At 39.5% G+C, this 26,957-nt stretch overlaps 1 protein-coding gene across 3 annotated transcripts in view; it reads right to left on the reverse strand.

Annotated features, from left to right (window-relative positions):
* CTNNA2 (catenin alpha 2) overlaps positions 1 to 26,957 on the reverse strand; it is an 803,547-nt gene that overhangs the window by 693,214 nt on the left and 83,376 nt on the right. For all 3 annotated transcript variants that reach the window (XM_048846332.2, XM_048846333.2, XM_048846330.2), the window contains one exon: positions 15,419 to 15,525. In XM_048846332.2, coding sequence (XP_048702289.1) covers positions 15,419 to 15,520 — 102 coding nt within the window. In that variant the 5' untranslated portion in view covers positions 15,521 to 15,525. The remainder of the gene's footprint in view (positions 1 to 15,418; positions 15,526 to 26,957) is intronic.

Genomic DNA, 26,957 nt, shown 5'->3' on the forward strand with positions numbered 1-26,957 from the left:
ATTAAACAGACTTTACCAAATATCAGGGCAAATAATGCAATAACCTTTCTTTCTTTGGTGTGTGTGTGTGGAGGAGAAGGTTTTACTGAATAGTTTAAATGTTTGTTTGTTAAATTATAATATTCAGAATTTTGTGAAAGTTGAAAATTTTATTTATAAATTGACAATTTCTTAAAGGAAAAAATAACGTATATTTCTTATTCAATTATGTGGATCTATGTTATCAGTTCTATCTTCAGTTCATGTTCCATCATGCTGCAGTTTCTTTCAGAGTCTAGACTATTTTTTAAACGAAAACATTTACATAAATAGCAGGAGCTCAAGCAGCTTCTTTGTTCTGGTTGTGGTGAATGCTCAATAGCCTTTTATTTACAAGCTGGCTATGAACCAGCATTGAAAATTTGAGCAATCAGCCTTCTGTTTGTTTAGTTGCACAACATGAGCCAACAAGTCAGGTAAAATTATGGAGAAACTGTTTAAAAAAAAAAAGAAGCAGGTTTAAATTCCAATTTTGAAATTTGCATTCAAAACTTGCTTTCCCCCGCTATGTTTAATCGTAAAACAGTTGCCTGAAATAAAATAAATGCTTCTGTTCAACTGACATGAAGGCAATATTTATTGCACACTTTTCTAAAGTGTCCTTCATATTAGAATCTGAGTGTTCAATGAGCTGTAAATTAATTAGACATATTTAAGATTCCCATTATACAACAAGAACAGGTTAAAGTTTCATAGCACAATGCCTGTTGACCAACACAATGCAGATTTAGAGCAGACCTACATGAAGGACAAATGGTTAATCACCCTTTGAAAGATGCAGAAACCATAAATTTCCTCAAGTTCAGGTACAGAAAACATTTCTTCACAATTACAGCATAGATAGCTCTGAGCTGCAATCTTCAGGTAAAGACACTGACCACAAATGAAGTTGTAATAGGAGAGGGTTATTATCTGGATTTTAGCAAGTAGAAGAACTAAAGATTACATAAAGATTTTAGTAGGTTGCTTAAGACAAACATTTTAACATACCTCGACTGTGTGAGTGAGTGAGAAGCAACGTTTAGTTAACATATTTAGCCAGAAGAGGACAGTTTCTGCCCACAGTTTGACCCAAATGCTTCTGAAAGATTAAAATGAGAGCCAGCAAAGAAAGATTTGTTAGGTACCTTAAGATATGTAAATTTCAATGAAAAAGTGTACATCCAACAACAATGGCAACAGACTATTCCCAGGTAATTAGCATAGGAAAGAAAAAAATGGAAAAAATGATTGTGCAATATATTTGAATTTAAAAGAATTCTAAGTAAATATGCAGTTTTCAGGTGCATTAATGTGCATTAATGTGTTATGAAAAAAAAATCTATCATTTTCCAAAAGCTTACATAGAACAACATTAACTTAATTAAGACTTCAAAGCAAGATCTGGTAGTTGGTTTACTTCTTCAGTAATCAGGATGGTTGGGTAGCTTTTCTAACTTTTAAGATAAACATTGTATGAGGTCATATAGCAAATTAATGCAGTGAACAGTAATAAAGCAAATGAGATGTTTAATGTACTACAGCTCAAGCTTCATTCTCAATACATAGCTTAGTCTCTGTGGGAGGAAGTTCTCATTTTAAATACCCTGGGTTACAAATCAAGTCTTTGGTCTCTGGGGAGTTTTAGCTGCAAAATGAGATTAATATCTGTTACAATTTTCTTGCTTTATTTATACATTTTAAGGTCAGAAGGATCCATATTTATCATCCAATCTAAGCTCTCTATATAACATAGCCAATAGATTTTGATGCTGTAATTCCTGAATAGTATCGTAACTTCTGACTGAACTATATGGCTAAGGCCCTTCATTTTCAGTTTTTACCGATTTTTACCAAAAATGTCCTAGGTTTTACAAAAGCTATTATTTGTTTGTTTGTTTATTTGAACCAGTTTTCAGTCAAATTTTGGATGCAGCTCAGTAACTTGGCCAGTTCTTAGGGAAACTCTCTGCGCCCGGATCCTTGCTCTACAAGGAGAGATGGCAGCTTGGCAACCTGGGCAGACCTCACAGGATCCTAGGGAGAAGCCCCCCAAACCCAACTCTCCTGCTCTGAAAGAAGAGTTGATGGCTTGATAACTGGAGCAGGTCCATAAGTGGAAGATATGGAGCAGGCAGCATGAGGAGATGGCACCCTCGCCTCATCCACCTCTTCTAGTTCCAGAATCCTGATACTTACCCAAAAAACTGTGGAGTCAATTTTTTTGCAGGTTTTTTTTTTTTTAATTTTAGTAACAAATACTAAATTTACACAAAATAAAAACCAAAAATGAAGGGCGTGAACTATAGCATATATTTTAGAAACACATCCAATCTTGATTTAAATACTTCAAGAGACAGAGAATCCTCCACATAGAATTATTCCAATGGCTAATTACACCACTGTTAAAAATCTGTATTTTATTTCTAGTTTGAATATGTCTAGCATCACCTTCCAGCCATAGGATCCGGTTAGGCTAGATTAAAAGGACCTCTACTACTATGCAAAAGATTATATAGATCCTGACCAAGTGACCTCTTAACCTTCTCTTGGAAAAACAAAGTAGATTTTGAGCTTTTCTAGTCTTTCACTCTAAGACAAGTTCCCCAGACTTCATAAAATTCTTTTAGCTCTTTTCTGAACACTTTCCATTTTGTTAACATAATTTTTACAGTGTGGATACCAGAACTGGAAAGTATTCCAGGAATGGTTTCACTAATGCTGTATTACAGTGATAATACCACCTCTGTCCCTGTGTTTGATATTCTCCCACTTATACCTTCAAGGATCATATTAGCTCTTAGCCACTGAATTGCATTTTGAGCTCATTGTTCAGATGTTATCCACCAAGACTCTTGAGTTCCTTTCAGAATCACTGCCTTCCAGATTACAGACCCTATTCCAGTAAGTGTGACCTGCATTCCTTGTTCTTAAATGTTTGACCTTGCATTTGGTTACATTAAAATTGCATTGTTCAAGTTAGCCAAGTTTACTAAACAGTGAAGATTACTCTATAGAATTAAGCTGACCTTATTTATCACTCCACCATTCTTTGGTGTCAATCTTTAAACTTTGCCAGTAATTATTTTTTATTTTCTTCCAGATCATTGATAAAAATATTGAATAGCATTGGGACAAGAACAGATCTCTACAAAACTCCATTTGAACTGCGCCCCCATTGGATGATGGTTCCCCAGTACTTTTTGAAATCTATGTGTCAGCCAGTTTTTAATCCATTTAATATGTGCTACATTTTTTAAAAGCACTATACAAAATCAGTCGGAATGGCATTTGGCACTCAATCAAATGGCTTACAGAAATCTATTATGTCAACGGTGTTTCCCTTATCAACCAAAATTGTTATCGGATAAAAAAATGTTATTAAGTTTCTGTGACAAGCCCAATTTTCCATTAAACCATGTTGATTTTCATGAATTAGACTCCCATCCTTTAATTCAATTAATGTTATCTGATATACCTTCCTTATTTCTGTTTATATATTTGAGATAAAAGTTGAGGTTAGGGGTTAGAATCCTGATCACTTTCCACCTTGTTCAGATCAACACTACCACAAAGTATGTGAAACACTAGTAAATCATTTTTCATACACAACAATGAATTATAAACCTAATTTTGAGTATGACATTTAATTTCACAAGACATTTTGACAAAGTTCATGGAATTGCTTTTTAGACAAGCTGAGAAAATACATTATGCACCAAAACAAACTAATTTTTTTTTTCACTAAACATTGTAGAGCTTTCTTATTTTCTTACTTTTGTAAACCTTACTCTAAAGGCAACCTCCCTCAATTAACTGGCATTATCCATTTAAAAAATAAAATAAGAATTCAGATTATTAATTAATTTAAGAGACAAGAAAAAAATATGTTTCCCCTGAAAATGGAGTTCAGGTTCTTGAACATATGTAGTAATCTAAAATAATATACATGGCATATATTTTAAAATATTAATTTACGTATTCCTTGTGGAAGATTTGAACTTGGTTGGGCAGGGAGGTGTCCATAACCTCTGTTTGCCAGAGGCTGGGAATGAGCAACAGGGAATGGATCACTAGAGGATTATCTGTTCTTTTCATTCCCTCTGGGGCATCTGGCAATGGCCACTGTCAGAAGACAGGATACTAGGCTAGATGGACCTTTGGTCTGACCGAGTATGGTCGTTCTTATGTTCTCGATGTTATCCCTTATGTGCACTTGAAATTTCATCCATAATGTTACACTAGTTTACTGTAATTATAGTAGTTACTAGTAGTGACACCTATGCTTAAAGGCTGTCTAACACTTTCCATTATAAACCTTGTTTTCAGTTACTTCTTACTTTGCCAAACTAACTGTTCAGGCTGAAATGTTATGCAGGGTGTCTGCCTCACACTGATTTTTTGTTGTTGTTGTTGAAAATTTCAGCAAAAGCAGTTAGCCATTTCCAAAAAAATGAAATTGGTGAAAATACGGTTTGCCTGTGTTAAAAATTTCTCACAACTCTTTAAATGGGAAACTCTAGGACCTACTTATTTTGGAGCAGTCAATTGAAATTGAGCAGGAGAGTCACCCTAGTGTTAGGAAAGTGCCTTTTGCTATCTCAGTGAAAATCTGCCCAAGTTTGGCCAAATTACAAGCCCCTGGGGTATGTCTAGACTGCAGGTGACAGTAAGCCCCTGAGCCAGAGCAGACAGACTCCTGCTAACAGGGCTCAAGCTCATGTGCTAAAAATAGCAGTATGTGCATTGCAGCTTTGCAGGGCTGGCCTTACCATGAGGTGAACTGAGGCAGCCGCCTCAGGCGACAGTCTGTGGGGTGGGGGGCGGGCGCCACTAGGACCCAGAGTGTAGGAAATTGTGTCTGCTGCTGGTGCACATGTATTCTCTCTGCTCTAGATGGACAGAGATGGTGGAGTGCTGTGCTGGAGGAAGGAGGGCACAAGAGACCTAACAGGCAGGCAGAAGAAAAGTGAGAGGGAATAACAGAAAGTAGCTGGAGCTGCAGGGAGAGAGGAGGAGGAGCCTCTTATGTACCTCTCTAGCACCCCCAGGAGCCTGGACTGATTAACACCAGCTTCTCAGGGCTCTTCCTATTTCCTGCTGCTTCCCGGAACCCACCTGGGGCAAACAGGCAGCCAACTGAAATAGTAGGAGCCAGTTAGGCCCTTACGACGCTGATATCTTCCCTCACTCAGGCCCTGCTACCAGCCTGCTTATTTGTCCCCTTCAGTTGAGTGTTGAGAGCCACTATAGCTGGCACAGAACAGCAGTCATGAGTGAAAGAAGAAATCGCCCCTCTGGGGCAGCATTCAGAAAAAGAAAGAAAGCAAAGGAATCTTTTCTATCTAAGCAGTAAGGAGCTCTCCTGAGATACGTAGACATAAATGTTCACGGTGAGCCTTTCAGCCCCAGTGAGGATGTGAGTGGTGAGGAGATGCCTGATCTTCCAGTTAGACAGAGTGCAGGTGACCTGGCAGCTACTGCAGCATCCATATCTCCATCTCAAATGGATGTAACCATGCATATTCCTGAAGAAAAGTGTAGATCAGAGAAGAGTGTGGTGGAGGCGCAAGAAACAGCTGCTGCTACCATAACAAAAACGGTAGTAACAGTCACAGTCCTATATTTTCCCTTTATGACTGAAAGTGAATGCTCTGTAATTAATCCACTCATATTTATAATAGATGTTTTTGCCAACCATCGTCCTTTGTGCAAATTTTATTACGAAGAGGAACTAGTGCCCCACTATTTGGGTGACATTACTGGAACACAAAGGCAAACTAATTCTTCTAGTTTTTTTCTAGAGTCTAAACTATTCATAATCAAGAAAGCAATTACAGAATCCTCTTATGAATGTGCCATAGTTGGGGCTGGTCCTGCTTTGAGCAGGAGGTTGGACTAGATGACCTCCTGCCGTCTCTTCCAGTACTAATCTTCTATGATTCTATGAAAACCCCCTGCATTTGGAGGGTCTAATCACCTTTCCATCACAGTTACAGGTTTTGAACCAGCTGCAGTTAGGTCTACCAGTGTCGTTGTCATCAACAACAGTGAAGGAAGTACAGAGGCCATATGGCCCGGAGTGGGGGGAGGGAGGGACAAAGGCAATACGGAGCTTAAATATGGATAACTTTTCAAACTACTAGACACCATTTATATTAAAATATTACCCAGAACTATCCGCAATCTTTATGAACCAAAGTCAACCCCCAGCTATTCGTGTACAGTTTCCACAGAAGCCAGTGGAAGCTGTACACAAGTATCCGAGCACAGAATTCAGCCCTTACTAACCTCGATGATTTTAGATTGCTTTTGGTTAAAACTCAGTCTATGGAAATAAACCTATCACTTACTTTGGTCACTATGTACTAAGGTGCATACTGTTCCTTGAGGAAGTATTTCCAGTTATATTTATGTGTGATGTAGTATTCATAAATACAAAATTTTATAATGAAGGGAAATTGTAATAAACCTTCATAAAACAAAGAAGGCAACAAATACAGTAATTACTTTTTATTGTTAGTTGTAGAATGAGTGAGGCAGAGGAAAGACAAACATGACAACTGTAATCATCAGATAAATCTATTCAGTATTTTTCTGTAAGAAATAGAAATTCTGCTAAATTCTTCTCAATTAAATTTCTTCCTAAAAAGCCCGCTTAATAACAGCAGTAATATGAAAGTCAAATGCCATGTGACATAGCATATCTATTGTCCTTTCAGGATGAAGACAAGCAATGGGGATATGGGTTCTTTCGCAAGTTCTAATGCTCTTAGATCTCTGACAGCTATGTAAGTTCTAATTAGTCTGCTAGTCCAGGGTTTCCTCATGTAAAAGCAATTCTATCATTTCTTATGAATGCTCATGATCTGTTAATTGATTTTTTAAATCAGCTTAATAGGTTTTCCATAGTTTCTCATTTGGAACTTTAATTAACTTGTCTAAAATTCAGTTTTAATGTACCGTTTTTGGCTCAATGAGTCACTATTTTTCTTGGACATTTTTTTTTGTTTTTGTTTCCCTTTTTAAACCCATTTTTCTATTCAACTTTTTAAATATCTATTCAAGACTTCAGTGACATTAGTTGGGTGCTCAGTGCTTTTGAAATTCAGGTCACTTATTTATGTGTCTAAATATGAACTTAAGAATCTAAATTTAAGCACCCATCTTTGAAAATTAGCCCAAGAACTTTAGGTCCAAAGAGCTGGATATTATTGTTCCTACTTTTCCAAAATGCCCCTGAAATCTTTTGCATCGTGAGCATTAAGAATATAGGCTAACATATTCAAATTTTGATGCCTAATTGAAAAATGGTCCAATTTTAGAGGTGCTGAGTATCTGTAGCACCTACTGACTTCAATGGACACAATAGATGCTCAGCACCTTTCAAGAGTCAGGTCATTATTTAGGTATTTAAATACAGATTTAGGCACCTATATTTAGAAAATATTTCTTAGTTGAAGGTACAGAAGAAAAAAGTAGTTTAAATATATTTTTGCATTGCCTCTGAGTCCAAACTTTTGCAACCCATTCAACAATGTTCATTTCTGAAATAACCTTCCCCTGGTTCTGTAACACCAGATGCCTCTATTAACAATTGCATTGTAAATTCTGTTAAACTGAATGTATAATATGTTGTTTAAGAAAGAAATGCTTTTTGCCAGCTGTGATGAGTTTTGTTTTAGTTATTTGGGTATTCCCAGTAAAGCCTATTTTGCCTGAATCTCTTCCTATTAGTACACAAAATCACTTGTGTGAGAGTTAGGTATATTATGTATAGATCATCTGTAAAACAAAACCACAAAAGCAAGGAAAAGAAATGTTAAGGCATTTAACGTGCCTTGTATTCCTCCACCCAGAGAATAACACTTCACTACTAGAACTACCACTATACAGCGCAGACAACCCACCACAATCTTAATTTTGCCTTAGTGGGATGCCAGCCTACCATCACACCTTCCCTGGACTCCCTACTACCATAAAAAGCCAGACTTCCTGTCAAGGTTCCTCCCCCACTCTGAACACTAGGGTACAGATGTGGGGACCGGCATGAAAACCTCCTAAGCTTATCTTTACCAGCTTCGGTCAAAAAGTTCCCCAAGGTACAAAATATTCCACCCGTTGTCCTTGGACTGGCCGCTACCACCACCAAACTAATACTGGTTACTGGGGAAGAGCTGTTTGGAAACGTCTTTCCCCCCAAATACTTCCCAAAACCTTGCACCCCACTTCCTGGACAAGGCTTGGCAAAAAGCCTCACCAATTTGCCCAGGTGACTACAGATCCAGACCCTTGGATCTTAAGAACAATGAACAATCCTCCCAACGCTTGCACCCCTCCCCTTTCCTGGGAAAGGTTTGGTAAAAATCCTCACCAATTTGCGTAGGTGACCACAGACCCAAACCCTTGGATCTGAGAACAACGAAAAAGCATTCAGTTTTCTCCTCTGTAAAATCAGGATAGTAGATACCTTACAGGGTAATTAGATTCAAAACATAGAGAACCCCTCTAAGTTACAAAAAAGATACATAGACAGAAATAGTTATTCTATTCAGCACAATTCTTTTCTCAGCCATTTAAAGAAATCATAATCTAACACGTACCTAGCTAGATTACTTACTAAAAGTTCTAAGACTCCATTCCTGGTCTATCCCCGGCAAAGGCAGCATAAAGACAGACCCACAGACCCTTTGTTTCTCTCCCTCCTCCCAGCTTTTGAAAGTATCTTGTCTCCTCATTGGTCATTTTGGTCAGGTGCCAGCGAGGTTACCTTTAGCTTCTTAACCCTTTACAGGTGAGAGGAGTTTTCCTCTGGCCAGGAGGGATTTTAAAGGGGTTTACCCTTCCCTTTATATTTACGACACTTCCCCACTACTGTCTGTTATACACCATTCTGGAAAATCACAGTCACTCATGTCTGGGGACTAACCACAACGTAAACCAACAGTTTACCAACTTTTGGGGGAGCCAATTTTTAATTGATTAGAAATCAGAAAGCAATTCACCACTTTTCTTGAAATGCCTCAGAAAATTCAAGCTTTCCTGAAAGATGACATGCTGAACATTTAGGGCAGATATGCTGTGCTCAATAAAAACAAAGAGCCTAAGCTCCTGCTTCAAGTACAAAACTGAATGCAAACTTAACTATGACAATGCCAGAGTTTCCGTAAATGCAGCGGCTAGTGATGTTATGTCTCTGCCGTCTGAGCAGAATAAAATCAGAGAAAATCAGGGGGATAAAATTCTTCTTGTTCTAAAATGACTAAGTATTTGTATGCAATAAGGGAAAGTAATTGAGCTGCTCAGTAGTATTTACATAGATTGGGATTAACCAGCCCACATTTTGCCAAGAGCATACATAAGGTCTTTCATCTTGATCTTTTTATCGTTTTAAATTATGAATTCAGATCTTCCTCTCCCGTATTGTGGTAGGGGTTTCTAACGGCTTTCTTAAGAGAGCAATACAGCTAATTTTAGAGCTTTTGAAAAGGAAATGTAAGTGAATATACATCCATAACTACTAGAGAAAATGGAACACATTCATATTAACACCAAAAACTTCAATTGCCACAACAAGACATAACACAAACCTGCTGATGCTAACAAGCATTCCTGACATAAACAATTAGAAAAAACAATTAATTAATTTCTCAAGATTAATTTGTTTAAATTTGGCTGTAGTGACCTCTCTGACACAAAGGATATAACCAGGAATTTCTAGAATAATTTCTTGCCTTAAGTTCCACCAAAATAATTGCTATCGGCCAACTTGCTGTGGTTTTTTCTTGTCGTAATTTTAATTTTAATTTAAATAAGATTAGTTCTGAAAAACCAAATGTATTTAAATTAAAAATCATATTTAAAAATCTGTTTTATTATTATTGTTATTTTAGTTATTTTAGTTATTTTATTTTATTATTTTAATAATCAATTCTTATCCACCCTGATTTCATCAATATAGTTATTCAGTGCATAACTTTTATAATTGTTATTTTCATCTATCTTTCCATAACTGTTGTTCTTTAAGATGAGCTGCACATGTCCATTCCACTGGAGGTTTGTTGCATGCAATTGGAGATTCTTCCCTCAGCAGTAGCTGTTGGGGCAGCACATGTAGCTCATGCCACTGTACATATTGCCTCCAACCCCCTCAGTTCCTTCCTACCAGAAAGACTCCAGTGGAGACGGTTATCCACCAGAGAGTGAAAAGCTGAGATAGCTGTCAAATGGACTCTGATGGAACTACACGCTAGCTCTTGTTGTTTCAGGAAGAGGTGAAAGTCTAAGATACGGGAAATGGAATCTTGGACTGCGTGGATGCCTCTTTGCATAGACCAAATGGAAGATCTCTTCCATTTACCAAGCTAAGTAGATCTAGTTGAAGACTTTCTACTATTTAAAAGAATTTCTTGTACTCATTTAGAGCAATCTTGCTCTAAGACTGTCAGCCATGAAGCAGCTGTCAAGTGGAGGGCATATAGGTTGGACTGTAGATGTCCCGGTAGATGTCCCAGGAGATCACATCTTCATCTCTCGGAAGCGACAAAGGGGGTATGACCGACAGGGTTACACATCTGACTGCAGTACCAGGTGGGTGAAACCAGTACTAACAAGTAATCCCTGATCTGCCTCAAAAGCTTCAGGTACAGATGATATCTTCAAGGGCTCCTGACACTGTTGTGACACAAGGTGTGCTAGTCCTGGGATCAGTCTCAATGGGCCCTTTCTGGGCTCTGGAGTCAACAATATGTCTTGGCATGCAGACTATATATGGGGATGCCTCTTCTTTGAATGCTCTTCAGAGTCCTTGGCTCCAATTGATGTCTTGCCTGCAGATTTCGATGTCCCCGGTACCGAGTTTTTCAAAGACTCACAAAGTCTTTTATTTGGTACTGATGAGGTGGGTCTGTCTATAGACACAGCTAGAATCGGCAGAGCACTCCTGAAAGACTTGGACATGCTCAGTATCCGCTCCAAGTGGGAATGTTCCAATGGAGGGTGAAATGCAGACTCCATGACTAAGTAGTTGAGCCTGGCAGCCCTGTTCTTTTTGGAACAAGGTTTGAACCCCTCTTCAAATGTGATATTTGTCATCTACATGTGCTCCCCCAAATATTTAAGGCCGCTGGGGTAAAAGTTGCTCACCGACATAGGTTTGCCACATGAGCAACAGGCCTTGAAACAGGGAGAACACAGCATGAGTTCAGTACAGGATCGGTACCCAAATGGGCACCAGAGACTGCACATCACTAAGAACTAAACTAAACTTACTCTAATCTCTAGCTATGTACAAAATACACTACTCTATGCTAAACTAACATGACAGATACTATAAATACAAGAAGAGAGGGAAGACTTTCAAATGCAAAGATAACAGCTCCAACAACGGTCACTGGTGGCAGGAAGGCACTGAGGGGAGTCGGGAGCTGATTGGGCCTTTATACTGGTGTGCAGTGGCAGGTACCAGAGGGCACTTGTGCTGCCCCAATGGGTACTGCTGAGGGGAAAATCTCTGACAATCATGCACGAGGCATGCACACACCTACAGTGGAATAGACAAAGGCAATCACTTTGAGAAAAACTTGAATATTTTAGCCTACACTCTTTTTCAAAAGGTCCTATATCATTTTCAATGTGTCTCCTACGATTCCATTTTAGTGGGAGCAAAGGGCTGACAACATTGACCATGAGATGTCACAGGAACAGAATTCCACAGGAAGACTTCCATACGTGGAAAGGAGATGGATCATCACTGTCAAACAAATTCAGAAGCAATCATTTTTGTGTAATATGTTTCTGTTAAAAATAAACGTACTGTGCTCAGAACATTTCATACTAGCAGGGCCAGTCATAAGCAAAGCAGAAAAGACCAAAAAAAAGTATGTGAAAACTGAAGAAATATTCTTATAGCAAGAGACTTAAGAAGCTCAATTTATCTGGTTTATCAAAAAGAAGATTGAGTAGTGGCTTTATTACAATATGCAAGTACCTTTACAGGGAGAAAATACCAGGATTAACAGGATCTTTTATCTACCTGAGAAAGGTATAACGAGAACCAATAGCTGACAGATTCAAATGATAAAGATGGCACTTTAAAAAAGAACAGTGAGAATGATTAACCACTGGAACAAATTACCAATGGAAGCAGTGAATTTCCCACTTCTTGAAGTCTTCAGATCAAGAGTGGATGCCTTTCTGGAAGATATGCTTTAGTCAAACACAAGTTATTGGACTCAAAACAGGGTGGCTGGTTTAAATTTTGTAGCCTGTGTTATACAGGAGGTCAGACTAGGTAATCTAAAGGTTCCTTATGGCCTAAAAAATCTATGAAATCAAGAAGTTGCTTACGGACCATCAGAAACTCTGAAATGTACAAACTGGTTCAATTTTCCCCTCCTGAAGCTAGACAGTGCATTGCCTCCCACTCTCATCTTGTTGCTAAACTATGAAAAAAATCAACATGTTGCTGCACTCAGCGAAATGGTGGTGGACTTCAGGGCACATGTTAGTTTCTATTGTTGGATAAAATGATGTTACAAAGTCACGTATAATTATTTATATTATGTACATTGGTCTTGCTGATCTTAAACCCATCAACACCAAACCTGACCAAGGCAAATGCAGAAACCTGTGTATAAATCACTAGTCCCAACCAAACAGGAGCTTTACTGTTTTCGTCTGAAGTCTTCAACCATCCTCTCAGAGACCATGGAACTTTTCCCCTGGCAGACTTTTCACCCTTTAGTAAAGGCTACCTTCTGCTGACCTATTACTGCCTAACAGAGTCAGCCTGCTATAACTTCGCCTGACTTCCCTCTCTATCAGCAGGACCAGAGCGAAAGATAACTCATAACCTAATTTGTCACCCCAACTCAGCATGTTAGGATCTTGCAGATTTTAAAAGAGCCCTCCACATTGGCAGCAGATTTATCTGTCTAGGTTTGTCAGGAGAGTTCATTAACATGTTAAATGAAAGCCACACCCATGTGACATTCCCCTGGTGTTATCTGGACCGGTGATCTGCTAGGTCACTCCAATCCTCAACTCCAGGAGCCAGCCTTACCCTGCTCTACTGTGAGAACCCCCACTCCCAGGTTGTTCTCGCACAGCCTCAAGCATGTAAGCTGCTCCCAGCTACATGAGTGAACACTTTTGGCCAGCCCCTGCTTGGATTGTGCAAGCAAATGATGCTAGCCAATATTTCCAGTCCCAGACACAAGCCTATTTCCCCTTGTTTTTTCCTACCCCCCCCCCCCCCAAGATGTTCTTGTTAAACCCTTGATTTGTGCTGGAAATGGCCCACCTAGATTAACATACACAATGTAAGGAGAATGGTCACTTTGGATAAGCTATTACCAGCAGGAGAGTGAGTTGGGGGGGGGGGGGTGAGAAAACCTGGATTTGTGCTGGAAATGGCCCAACTTGATTATCATACACATTGTAAGGAGAGTGGTTACTTTAGATAAGCTATTACCAGCAGGAGAGTGGGGTGGGAGGAGGTATTTTTTCATGCTTTGTGTGTATATAATAAGATCTTCTACACTTTCCACAGTATGCATCCGATGTAGTGAGCTGTAGCTCACGAAAGTTTATGCTCAAATAAATTGGTTAGTCTCTAAGGTGCCACAAGTACTGCTTTTCTTTTTGCGAATACAGACTAACACGGCTGTTACTCTGAAACATGTTGGAGTGTCCAGTTATGCCCACTGTATGCTGCAAGCTTATATGAGCTTGTCAATTTAACAAAGACATTGATATGTACCAGGATTGTTAACCCAAGGGGAGTCTCTGATCACTTCAAACCAAAAACGCTGCTTCAGGTAGAACAAACAAACAAATGTATTAACTACAAAAGATAGATTTTAAGTGATTATAAATCAAAGCACAACAAGTCAGATTTGGTCAAATGAAATAAAAGCAAAACACATTCTAAGCTGATCTTAACACTTTCAGTGCCCTTACATACTTAGATGCTTCTCACCAAAGGCTGGCTGGTTGCCCTTCAGCCAGGCTCTCCCCTTTCATCAGCACTTCAGTCACTTGGTGGTGGTGTCTGTAGATGGAGGTGGAAGAGAGATAGCATGGCAAAGTTCTCTCCCTTTTATCATGTTCTTTCTTCCCTCCTGGCTTTGCCCCCCCCCTTCAGAGTCAGGTGAGCATTACCTCATCCTAGTCCCAAACTGACCAAGGGAAAGGGGGTGAATCACTTGAGAGTCCAACAGATCCTTTGTTGCTGCCTAGGCCAGTGTCCTTTGTTCCTGTGAGGCTGGGCTGGGTTTGTCCCATACGTGCCCTGATGAAATGTGAACTGCCCCTCTACTCCTGGAGAGTTTTGCCTGGGCTTGTTTTAAGCCATGAAGACACATTTTCAGCCGTATAACTATATGCATGAAATCACAACCTATAACATTACTATAACAACAATGCTCAGTGCATCATGAGCCTTCTGAAGATACCCGACATGACAAACTTTGCACTGGATATCACACAATCAAATTATAAGGATGAACACGGTGAGAACATGGGGGTACAGAGTGACATAACCCATTTGATCACTTCATAAAAAGGTCATGTAGCCAAGGTTTACCTTATACTGGGTTGTCAAATGTAATTTGAAGAAAAATATAAAATACCTTTTTGTCCCAACATATAAAGGGCAAAACAAACATATTACTGGTTTCAGAGGAACAGCCGTGTTAGTCTGTATTCGCAAAAAGAAAAGGAGTACTTGTGGCACTTTAGAGACTAACCAATGAAGTGAGCTGTAGCTCACGAAAGCTCATGCTCAAATAAATTGGTTAGTCTCTAAGGTACCACAAGTACTCCTTTTCTTTTTGCAAACATATTACTGGTGGCAGCAATTTTGCTGGAAAGTGACATCATTCAACATGAGCAGTATGGGAGCCTCATATAAAAAAGATCATTTAAAAATAGAATTTTTGTTTAATATCAGTTTTACTTTCACTGTAGAAGCCAACATTAATCTCAAAAGAAAGCCTACCCCTTGTCCTTCAGACCACTCCCCAAGGTCCACCTCTGCCATAATGTCTGTAAGAAAACTGCCAATTAATAATGACGTAAGGGACAAAAGGGGATAGTTGGCATTTACTTTATATATAATTGTTAGAAGAATAATTGCAGATTGTCATTATCTATTATAGCTATATAAAAATTGTATTTGTCTGATTTTATTTCTCTCCCACGATTTTTTTTATGACATTTGTCTTAGACTGCAAAGACTCTAAAGCAAGAACTCCTGAATGTGTGTTTGCACACTGCCTCGTGCAAGGAGACTGCCTGGGAGCCCTTTAGCACTACTGTAATAAAGAATAACCATACATTGAGATATAGCATCACACTCAAGACAACAGCTAACTACTGTACAAAAAAATCAACTTACCTGTGTAACAAGGGGTTCCAAGAGCCTCTCTACTGTAAGAGTCCTGATTTCCAAACTTTTTGGGTCCCATTTTAAAATGATAGGTGAAGTTGCAGAAGTCATGCTCCCTAGAAGAGACAAAATTACATAAACCTATGTAAATTATTCAGTCTGTGTATTTTTAGATATTACATAAAAAGGAGTACTTATATATTCTATGCACACAAGATATACAGCAAATATTCCTGCATCACTTACCTACCTCCCATATGTACACAAGACCCACAACTAATTTCACAAAATGTTTGAATTAATTCACAAGGTCCCTTTCCTGCTACATCCTCACTGAACTCCTTCAACACCCACTTTTGTCATGCTGCCTACATTTGATCTAGTTGCAGTGCTGCCAACTCTTGCAATTTTATCATTAGTCCGGCAATATTTGATGTTTTTCTCAAAGCCTCTGCTCTTGGAAAAATGTAATTATGTGAACATCTCAGCATTTATTTACAAAACGAAAAGGAAGTGTACAGCCTCCACTACTGCAGAGAACAGCTTGAAGATGTGAACCATAAAGGCTCAAAATCCAGAACACTTATAAAAAGAAACAAAATGTATTATTTTTAAAAATCTCATGATTTGGTGGGGAGAGGCTAACTCAGAATTTTTGAAGGTTTGGGGTTAGCAGTACTATGTTGACTTGTATAAAAGCTAACCATTTGTTGTTCCTCTTCCTCTAACCTCTGTCTACCTAGCTGTCTTTAGACAGTGAGCTCACTGGGTTAATTTCTGAAAAGTGCCTAGCATAGCATGAGCACTGTCACATAAAAATAATAAATAATAATAAAAGTAGCAATAATAATGTTTTACAATGTCTTGTATAGCTGAGATCAGAATAATACCTTCTATATTTAATTAACCCGGACATTTAAAATGGTTTTCTTAATCCAAACTAATTACTGCCTACACTAAACCACAGAGGAATGTATTTGAGTAATATGAAAGGCATGTTATAATTTACAAAAGCAGAGGCATTCAGGCACATACCCTGAAATGTACAATCCATAGCACGTACTTAGTACTGTAAGTATTGCCTACCACCAGACAACATCTGATGGAGGGATTTGTAATAAGAAGGACTTGCCCTGTATGATTCAGGAGAGTTGCCGTGCCCATTAACTACCACTCAGAACCATAGGTAGGTAAATGCAGATCAAAGGCATTTCACGAGAGACAAAGAGATATTTATCTTGTCCACACACTACCTAAAATATATCATAAGCCAATACAAAAGCAGAGTGTAATACCACAGAACCTAACTAATCCATGCTCCTTATAATTTGCAGATGCAAAAAGAGCCCTCTCTTCTCTCTTGTTTGTAGACATTTTGCAAACTGAATGTTGGTGTGAGCATTTGATCAAGATATTTACAGGCTACATCTAGTGATGCTTAAACCCATATTGGTCAGCTCCAATGCGGTCAGACAGGTACTAACAATGAACCCTTAAGAGTTTACTTTTTTACACCCTGTAACAAGCAAGTGTTGTCATTGCCAATTACTGAATTCAACCAAAAAGCAATTTGAGACAGTTCATGATTATTTCTAATCTTAATCCAGATAAGATTTACAACCTCCTTTCTCCCCAAGGCCTTTCCTCCCTATTTCTTTCCTCCTTCTTGCTGATCAACAGTTTTTCCTTTGCACCTAAATTCACAGTGGACATAATTTTTTAGATAATACTGGTATGGGGGGTGGAAAGGTCAGTGTTGACTCTTTTTTTAAGACAGATTCTCTTTGTCACATTTTAAACCATCTGCAGGCATCCTTATTGGTCAGAGGCCTTCCGTTTAGAAACTTCCCCTTATTTCATTAGTTATTCTTTGAACAAAAATATCATTGACATTGTTAATTCATTATGACCAGACTATACTCCACCTAGCAGAGCAGACATTGCTAGAAGTTTTCTGGATACAGTATGTGAAGGAAATTGAAATGTTTGCAAAAAACATTGATGGGAAATTCATTAATCTGAATCTTGATGGGTGGAGCAATGCACACAATGATCACATAATATGCACCTGTGTGATGACATAAAATGGGATTATCTTTTTTACAGAAACTATTGATGCATCAAGAAATGCCCATACAACAGACTACTTAGAAGTAGTATCAGTAAAAGCTGTAACAAACTGTGAACAAAAATTTAAGTGTCAGGAGTGCAGCTTTATCAGAGAGAATGTTGTAAATTTAGCAAAGATGAGGAGAAATCTAGAAGAGGACCATGAAGGGAACCTGAAACTTGAAGGGAATCTGAACCTTGAAACATATGGGTTCAGTGCTCATTTGATTAATCTTTTAGACAAAGACTTAAGTACAACTCCGGGAATAAAGGAAAATGTCAAAACTGCAAAAATACTTCTGTAACAACCACTTTGCTTCAGCTTCACCAAAGAGAGCAGGAGGATGCAAATTAATTCTCCCCTAAGATGTATGATGGAATTCAGTGGTTGACTGTTTCGAGTTATTAAGGACTGGCCTATTCCGATGAGAATTTGTGAAGAAAATTGTGACAAAACATATGGAAATAACACAGCTAAAGTAGTCAACATTGGACTGAAGAGAAATGTAGAAGATATGCTGAACATACTGAAAGCTATTTCTGTAGCCTTGGACTAACTGCAGAAAGAATGCTACTTCATTGCTGATGCTGCTGAAATTTGCAAAGCGCTTCAAGAGACACTGAAGAAAGAAACACTCAACAACAAAGGAAAATTGCAGGCAGTAAAGAAGCTGATGGATCAAGCAATTAATCTACCTCATTTTTTGGCCAATATTCTCCCCCCCAAAGTATCAGGGTAGATTCCTAACTGCTAAAGAAGATGGTGCTATATGACATAGGCATCTAATAATCATCATTGTCATGCCAACCATACTAAATTTAAGGGTTCAAGGTGAACCATTCAAGCTGTACATGTTTGCTGAAGAAGTTTTAAAGAAAGTCACACCACTGAACACACCACTGGAAATCACTAGCTAAGCACCTGGAACAAGAGTCTGTTGAAGTGCTAAACCAACTTTTGACAGCAGTAGCCTCTTCTTCAGGCACAGAAATAATATTGTCTTCATTTGGATTAATTAATTTAAAGATGAGAAATCGATTGGGAGTTGAAAAAGTAGGAAAACTCGTCTTTCTCTTCCAGTTTATGAATAAAAATGAGACAGGAAGGAATGAGATCTACTAGTTTTAACAGTTTAAAGGACAGCTTAAATAACTTAGAAGACTGTTGTCTCACTTTCAAGAGACGTAGGTGAGTAGAAATTTAAGCTACAGTCATTTTCATCCAGGCATATTTGAAAATTTCTCCAGGTTGAACTGAAATAATCAGTTTAATACACTGTCTAGTAAATAAGCAGTATATAATTCACTATTTTCTAATATACTAAAATGTACTATAAATAAAAATCTTAAAATATTAAGCTATATAATTGCTTAAATAAATGTATATGGTTATAGAGTACTGTTCTAGGTAGCAAAAAGATGTACCAAATCTAGTATAAAGACGCCATTTAGTTGTGAATCAACATGTTTTAATGATATCAACCAATAAGAAAACACCTGTATTTAGAAAATAACAAAGTACAAATGGAAAAATTGATTAAAATCAAGGCTTTCCAATTTGTGATTTAAACCATAACTTAAATTGCCTTGCTTTAAATCAATCTACCCTGATTGCAAAATCAACACAGTTAAGCAAAACAAACAAAAATGTTAAGTTAAATAATTATTCATTCTATTTCATTAACTAATGCCACCTGAACAATTCAAAATGAAAAAGAGAGTGAATAGGGATTACACTCCTGAGCATAATCTGTTAGGATTAAAGATTTTCCTTGCAACTGATAGGGAATTCTTTCCTAGCCGAAAAAAACAGTCAAACAAGGAATAGGTTGCATAATGACAGCTTTCAGTGTAGCAGCTGTGTTAGTCTGTATTCGCAAAAAGAAAAGGAGGGTTCACTTCAATGAAGTGAGCTGTAGCTCACGAAAGCTTATGCTCTAATAAATTTGTTAGTCTCTAAGGTGCCACAAGTCCTCCTTTTCTTTTTAAGGAATAGGTTGTTGATCATATTCTGTTCACATATTCTATTATCTCTTCTACCCAAACAAGCAAAAACATTACTTCACATATTGTATTTAAACACAAGAATCTCACAGCCCTGAAGTATTGCAGTGTACTTAGGCCAGGTGGGACACTGGCAGACCGGGAGCCAGCTCATGCCAAGGCCCCAGGCCTCACTGAACATTTACAAATGCATAGCTGGAAACCAGATAGATGCTGCATGTATTTTTCTCACTCCACTACGCCCCATGTTACAATATAACAGTGAACACTTGCATTGTATATATCCCTGATAACTGAAAGTGCTGCAGCCTGGGGGAATTATGAAGGTTAAGATTTTGTCACGGTTATCTTTAGTAAAAGTCACGGACAGGTGGCAGGCGTACAAAAAGAAAATTAATGGGAGCCATGAACTGTCCGTGACTTTTACTAAAAATAATGAGGGGAGAGAGGGTGGGGTGTTGGGAGGGAAGGAATGACAGCTGGAGCTCCATGGTGTGGACTGACAGCCCCAGTCCCGCCGTCATGGTGGGGATGGGTGGGGGAAAGCACAGTCCCAGCTTCAATCCTGACTGAAGCCATGGGGCAGGGACAAACAGCAGCAACTCCAGCTCCAGCCACACCTGAAGCCATGGGAGGGGAGATGCACAGCCCAGGCTCTAGAACTGGCCACAGCCACAGGGATGGGGGGGGATGCACAGCCCCAGCCCCGGCTGAAACCAAAGGTGAGGGGCTCACATCCCCGACTCCCGCCCCAGCTTCTAACAACTGAAGCCGAAGTCATGGAGCTCTGGTAAAGTCACAGAATCCATTACTTCTGTGACCTCCATGACGGAATTGTATCCTTAACAATTACACACCTTCTGGTGGGGGATTGTGACCACCTGGATAATAATCACTGAGCTAACAAGGTAATTGGGGAGAATATAAGGAGAGGAAACAGGAAGCAAAGGCAGCTGAGGAAGGAGCTGAAGAGGAGCTCAGAGGGTGAGCCTGGGCTGAAGAATTAGGGCTACAGGGAAGTCTGTCCTCGCTATAAGCCCATGTTGGATGTTCTGGTGATGTAAGAGGGAAATATATGCACACCTTGGTGAAGGATAAACAGCCTGCTGTGTGTTTATGACTGCGGAACCACCTGAACTAGTGCCCTGTGACACACTGTAACACGCTGTAACACTCTGTAACTAAGTAACCCATCAAACACAACAAATGTGTAATGCAAATGAAGGACTATAGCAGGAAGGTGCGAATCCCTGCATATTTCAAAAAAAAAAAAAAGGTCATGTGTGACGATCAAAGACTCTAAATGCTTTCCTCTCTCTCCGCATCATCAAAGAAAGAGCCCATGTCGGTAGTGACTCTGTCAACTTGTTTTTCTGTGACAAGAAGCTATAAGTATGGACACAAGGAAAAAATCTCCATCTCTGGACTGTTTGGATTCTAACGGGGCAGAATAACCAAACAAGAAGACAGGGATCCCCAGAATTATTCTGGGTGGCCCTGAGAGACTTTTGAGAAACGGGCAGATTACTACATCTCTGCTACCATTTGGAATTATAGACTGTGACGCACCTGTGCATATATTTTACCTGCATTAATCTCTCAATAACTCTCATTTCTTTTTCCTCGTTAATAAACCTTTAGTTAGTTTGCTATAGAACTGACTACCAACATTGTCTTTGGTGTGAAATTTAGGAAACAAATCAATCTGGGTGAGTAACTGGTCTGTTGGCACTGGGTGCAGCCTGATTATTTTGTGGGTTTTGGTGCAAGTGACCATTTATCACACAGACTAGCTTGCCCAGTATCTAAGGGGACTGTCTGTGACTCCATTATAAGACTATTGCATTACTTTAGGAGTTCAATTTGGTACTGTCTTGGTGAAATCTAATTACAGAACATACCAAAGTTGGGTGTCTGCCCTGAGGTAGGCACTCATGGCCATGAGCCACTCCAGACAACATGACCCCACATTTGTGCCAGCCTATTATGTAGAAGGAGGAGAACCTATGCTATCTGTCAATAGATGATAACCACAAGACTTAATACAATTAATATTTTTGTTTAAATATAAAATATTATTTTTTTAGTGTGACAGAGAAAAGGTTGTTGTCAGGAAAAATTCTCTCTTTTCATCTTACTTTCCCAGCTCAGAAAGAAAGCCAATATTTTCCAAGAGAGAGATGTGGTAGAAGTAATATCTTTTATGTAAGCTCAAAAGTTTCTCTCTCTCCAACAGAAGCTGATACAGTAAAAGATATTACCTCATGCACCTTGTTTCTCTAATATCCTGGGACTAACAGGGCTTCAACATTGCAAACAATCTTTTCCAAGTTACTTTAATTTTCTTGCTTTTCTCCAGGAGTTTCTGCTTTGCAAAACTTTCCATTTTGAAAACCTATATTGACCATGTAGTTAGATAAGCAATAATCCAATGTTTCTTGAAAGCTGAAGTTGTTTGGGTGTAAACACTTATAATTTACAGGTATGTGCTGCTCTTTATTCAGAGTAAGTTTCACTGAACTAAACTATGACCAGCATCTTTCTAAATGTTTATTGGAGAGGACATGCAGTTCCTCAGTACAAAACCTGACTGAAAAACATTCACCATTGTTCCACTGACAGCACGTGATTTAAAGTTCAAACCTTGAAGCATGTTGTCAACAGTGGAAATCCCTGAGCCAGAGAGTGTGATGAGTCATCAGAGGCAATTACCTTCTGATAGGCCCCATGCCAGTCAACTGGGTCCAGCCAATCACAGGCAAAGACCCACCCAAATGATCCCAAGGTAGATATATAGGCTCTTAGGGGAAACAGTCTCTTCAGTCTACTCAGCATCACTACCTGGTCAGGAACACTCCCACTGCCAGTAGTGTCAACCCACTACCCTTGCTCCTGCTCCTACTCCAGTCTGTATCCGTTTCCATAGTAGCGTGGGCCCCTGTGTCAGTGCAGAATCCTAATGTCAGTGGAATTCTGCATGGGTAGTCCACACTACCCTGAGCTTTTAAAAAACAAAACAGACATATTTTACTGTATGTGAGGCTTTTTCTTTTCCACTCATGGAAAACAGGGAGGAATTAAACTCGAGTCTACCACACTACAATGTGTTGACTTCATCCATAGTGTAACGATCTTGGGGTTCATTAAATAACAAACTAGTGAATGGGAAAGGAATACAGCCTTCATAAAATAAACTGGAGAGCCTCTCTGCTGAACTGCTGCACACAGCCATGCTATGTTTCCAATTCTAGTCTCCAGGGCACATCACCAAATTCCTACATTCACAACACTATCCCTTATGAGGGAGTGTCTCCAAATCACAATCTTTCATAAACATCTCTCTACACATAAAGAAAAGGAGTACTAGTGGCACCTTAGAGACTAACAAATTTATTTGAGCATAAGCTTTCGTGAGCTACAGCTCACTTCATTGGATGCATTCAGTGGAAAATACAGTGGGGAGATTTATATACATAGAAAACATGAAACAATGTGTGTTACCATATACACTGTAACCAGAGTGATCACTTAAGATGAGCTATTACCAGCAGGAGAGCGGGGAGGAAAAAAACTTTTGTAGTGATAATCAAGGTGGGCCATTTCCAGCAGTTGACAAGAACGTCTGAGGAACAGTGGGGGGTTGGGGAGGGGGGGAAAAACATGGGGAAATAGTTTTACTTTGTGTAATGACCCATCCACTCCCAGTCTTTATTCAAGCCGAAGTTAATTGTATCCAGTTTGCTAATTAATTCCAATTAAGCAGTCTGTCCTTGGAATCTGTTTTTGAAGTCTTTTTGTTGAAAAATTGCAACTTTTAGGTCTGTAATTGAGTGACCAAAGAGATTGAAATGTTCTCCAACTGGTTTTTGAATGTTATAATTCTTGACGTCTGATTTGTGTCCATTTATTCTTTTACGTAGAGACTGTCCAGTTTGACCAATGTACATGGCAGAGGGGCATTGCTGGCACATGATGGCATATATCACATTGGTAGATGTGCAGGTGAATTAGCCTCTGATAGTGTGGATGATGTGATTAGGTCCTATGATGGTGTCCCCTGAATAGATATGTGGACACAGTTGGCAACGAGCTTTGTTGGAAGGATAGGTTCCTGGGTTAGTGGTTCTGTTGTGTGGTGTGTGGTTGCTGGTGAGTATTTGCTTCAGGTTAGGGGCTGTCTGTAAGCAAGGACTGGCCTGTCTCCCAAGGTCTGTGAGAGTGATGGGTCGTCCTTCAGGATAGGTTGTAGATCCTTGATGATGCGTTGGAGAGATTTTAGTTGGGGGCTGAAGGTGATGGCTAGTGGCGTTCTGTTATTTTCTTTGTTGGGCCTGTCCTGTACTAGGTGACTTATGGGTACTCTTCTGGCTCTGTCAATCTGTTTCTTCACTTCAGCGGGTGGGTAATAGCTCACCTTAAGTGATCACTCTCATTACAGTGTGTATGGTAACACCCATTGTTTCATGTTCTCTATGTATATAAATCTCCCCACTGTATTTTCCACTGAATGCGTCCGATGAAGTGAGCTGTAGCTCACGAAAGCTTATGCTCAAATAAATTTGTTAGTCTCTAAGGTGCCACTAGTACTCCTTTTCTTTTTGCGAATACAGACTAACACGGCTGCTACTCTGAAACCTCTCTAAACATAGTTAGTGTTCTACCAAATTCATGATCCATTTTGGTCAAATTCACAGTCATAGGGTTTAAAAAACCCTAAATTTCATGATTTCAGCTATTTAAATCTGAAATTTCACAGTGTTGCAATTGTAGGGTCCTGACCCAAAAAGGAGTTGTGTGTGCGTGGCCGGGGGGGCGAGGGGGGAGGAAGAGGAAGCGGGGAGTTGCAAGCTTATTTTGTAGAGTGGGGGGTTGCATTACTGCTACCCTTACTTCCTGCACTGCTGCTGGCCAGGAGTCTAGCTTTCAAGATAGAGCCTCCTCCAGGAGCAGCGCAGAAGTAAGGATGGCATGGTATGTTACTGGAACCTTAATTTCTGTGCTGCTGCCTGCAGAGCTGGGCCCTGTCAGCAGCTACCACTCTGTGACTGCCCAACTCGGAAGGCAGCATCTCAGAAGGAAGGGTGGCATGGTATGGTATTACCACCCTTACTTCTGTACTGCTGCTTGCATGGCGCTGCCTGCAGAGCTGGGCACCTGGCCAACAGCCGTCGCTCTCTGGCCGCCCAGATCTGAAGGCAGCACAGAAGTAAGGGTGGCAATACCGTGACCTCCTAAAATAACCTTGTGACCCCCTGCAACTCCCTTTTGGGTCAGGACTCCCAATTTGAGAAACTCTGGTCTCCCCCATAAAATCTGTATAGTTTAGGGTAAAAGGACACGAAAGACCAGATTTCACAGGGGGAAGACTGGGGGGGAGAGACCAGATTTCACCATTCGTGATGCGTTTTTCATGGCCATGAATTTGGTAGGGCCCTGTCATGGATATAAAGGGAAGGGTAAAACCCTTTGAAATCCCTCCTGGCCAGGGGAGGGCTCCTCTCACCTGTAGAGGGTTAGGAAGCTGAGGGTGGCCTCGCTGGCACCTGACCAGGGTGACCAATGAGGAGACAGGATGCTTTAAGGGGCTGGGAGGAGGGAGAGAAACAAAGGGGTCTGTGTCTGTCTGTATGCTGGTCTTTGCCAGGGACAGAACAGGAATGGAGTCTTAGAACTTTTAGTAAGTAATCTAGCTAGGTATGTGTTAGATTATGATTTCTTTAAATGGCTGAGAAAAGAATTGTGCTGAATAGAATAACTATTTCTGTCTGTGCATCTTTTTTGTAACTTAAGGTTTTGCCTAGAGGGGTTCTCTATGTTTTTGAATCTAATTACCCTGTAAGATATCTACCATCCTGATTTTACAGGGGGGATTTCTTTATTTCTATTTACTTCTATTTTTTATTAAAAGTCTTCTTGTAAAAACTGAATGCTTTTTCATTGTTCTCAGATCCAAGGGTTAGGGTCTGTGGTCACCTATGCAAATTGGTGAGGCTTTTTATCCAACATTTCCCAGGAAAGGGGGGGTGCAAGTGTTGGGAGGATTGTTCATTGCCCTTAAGATCCAAGGGTCTGGGTCTGTAGTCACCTAGGCAAATTGGTGAGGCTTTTTACCAAACCTTGTCCAGGAAGTGGGGTGCAAGGTTTTGGGAAGTATTTTGGGGGGAAGGACGCGTCCAAACAGCTCTTCCCCAGTAACCAGTATTAGTTTGGTGGTGGTAGCGGCCATTCCAAGGATAACGGGTGTAATATTTTGTACCTTGGGGAAGTTTTGACCTAAGCTGGTAAAGATAAGTTAGGAGGTTTTTCATGCAGGTCCCCACATCTGTACCCTAGAGTTCAGAGTGGGGGAGGAACCTTGACAGGCCCTATACATCATATAGCCCTTTTCCTTCCAAGTCACACAAGTTTCCTTTTAACTACTACCTGGTTTCCTTTTAACTACAGTCCAGGTTCCAAGTTAGAATGCACATCATCTAATTAAGTTTGCAGCTACGTAAGGGTAACAGGAAAAATAGTAATTAGCTTTCTATATGTAAAGCAATACTCACTGAACAGAATAAATATATAATTTCCTAGAAAGATGGGAACTAAAATACTAGATCAGACCTGTGGCCCATTTTATCCAGTGTCTCAGTCTCAGTAGTGCCCAGCACCAGATGCTTAAGATGCGGTGCAAGAAAGCTGTACTACATGTTATGTCACCAGCAATAATGAAGTGACAGTATTGGAGGAACACAGAGCGGTACTCCTAACACGACATTTACTAGTGGAAGGAGATAATTGTAGCATGAAGAAGGCTTGAAACATAAGGCTTTGTATGTGAGGCCTTGTATCAGAGGCCTCATACCAGGCCTTACTACAATAATGTCAGGCAAAGGATACTTGTTTATTTAAAAAGGAAGACACAGGAAGGACAAAGCAGAAAAATAGAAATAAGAGTAACAAGAGAGTTGCAACAAGCAAGAATGAAATAATACCTTAGTCCTTTGATAAAGGCTTACATTTTCAAAACCCAGTGGAAATATGAACTAAATCATTCTCAACAGTCCTGTGTAGTAAATAGGTAATATCCCAGACAAAAACAACAAACAAACAAACAAACAAACAAACAACAGTTCATTCAGAGTTAAGTTTGAGCAGACACACCGCTAATGCATTTAGAAAATTCCTTAATGGAACATTGCAGTTTTAAAAAAAAAATCATTGGGAGGCATGAAAGTGCACAGTTCAGATAAACTAAGCAACTTGAGCTCTGCTTCCCTACTACCAGCAACCTCCCATCTCTCACCTAGCGGAGCCCTCATATATGTTGTGACATATGGTTTTAAACGAATCAATCTACAACACTTTAAATCCGTTTTTATAAGGGATTTGAGAACTCCACATCTTATATTCAGAAAAGCCATGCTGTTTAAAAAATGTATGTGGCATGTAG

Source organism: Caretta caretta, chromosome 4 (assembly GCF_965140235.1).
Source record: "Caretta caretta isolate rCarCar2 chromosome 4, rCarCar1.hap1, whole genome shotgun sequence".
Taxonomy (NCBI): domain Eukaryota; kingdom Metazoa; phylum Chordata; order Testudines; family Cheloniidae; genus Caretta; species Caretta caretta.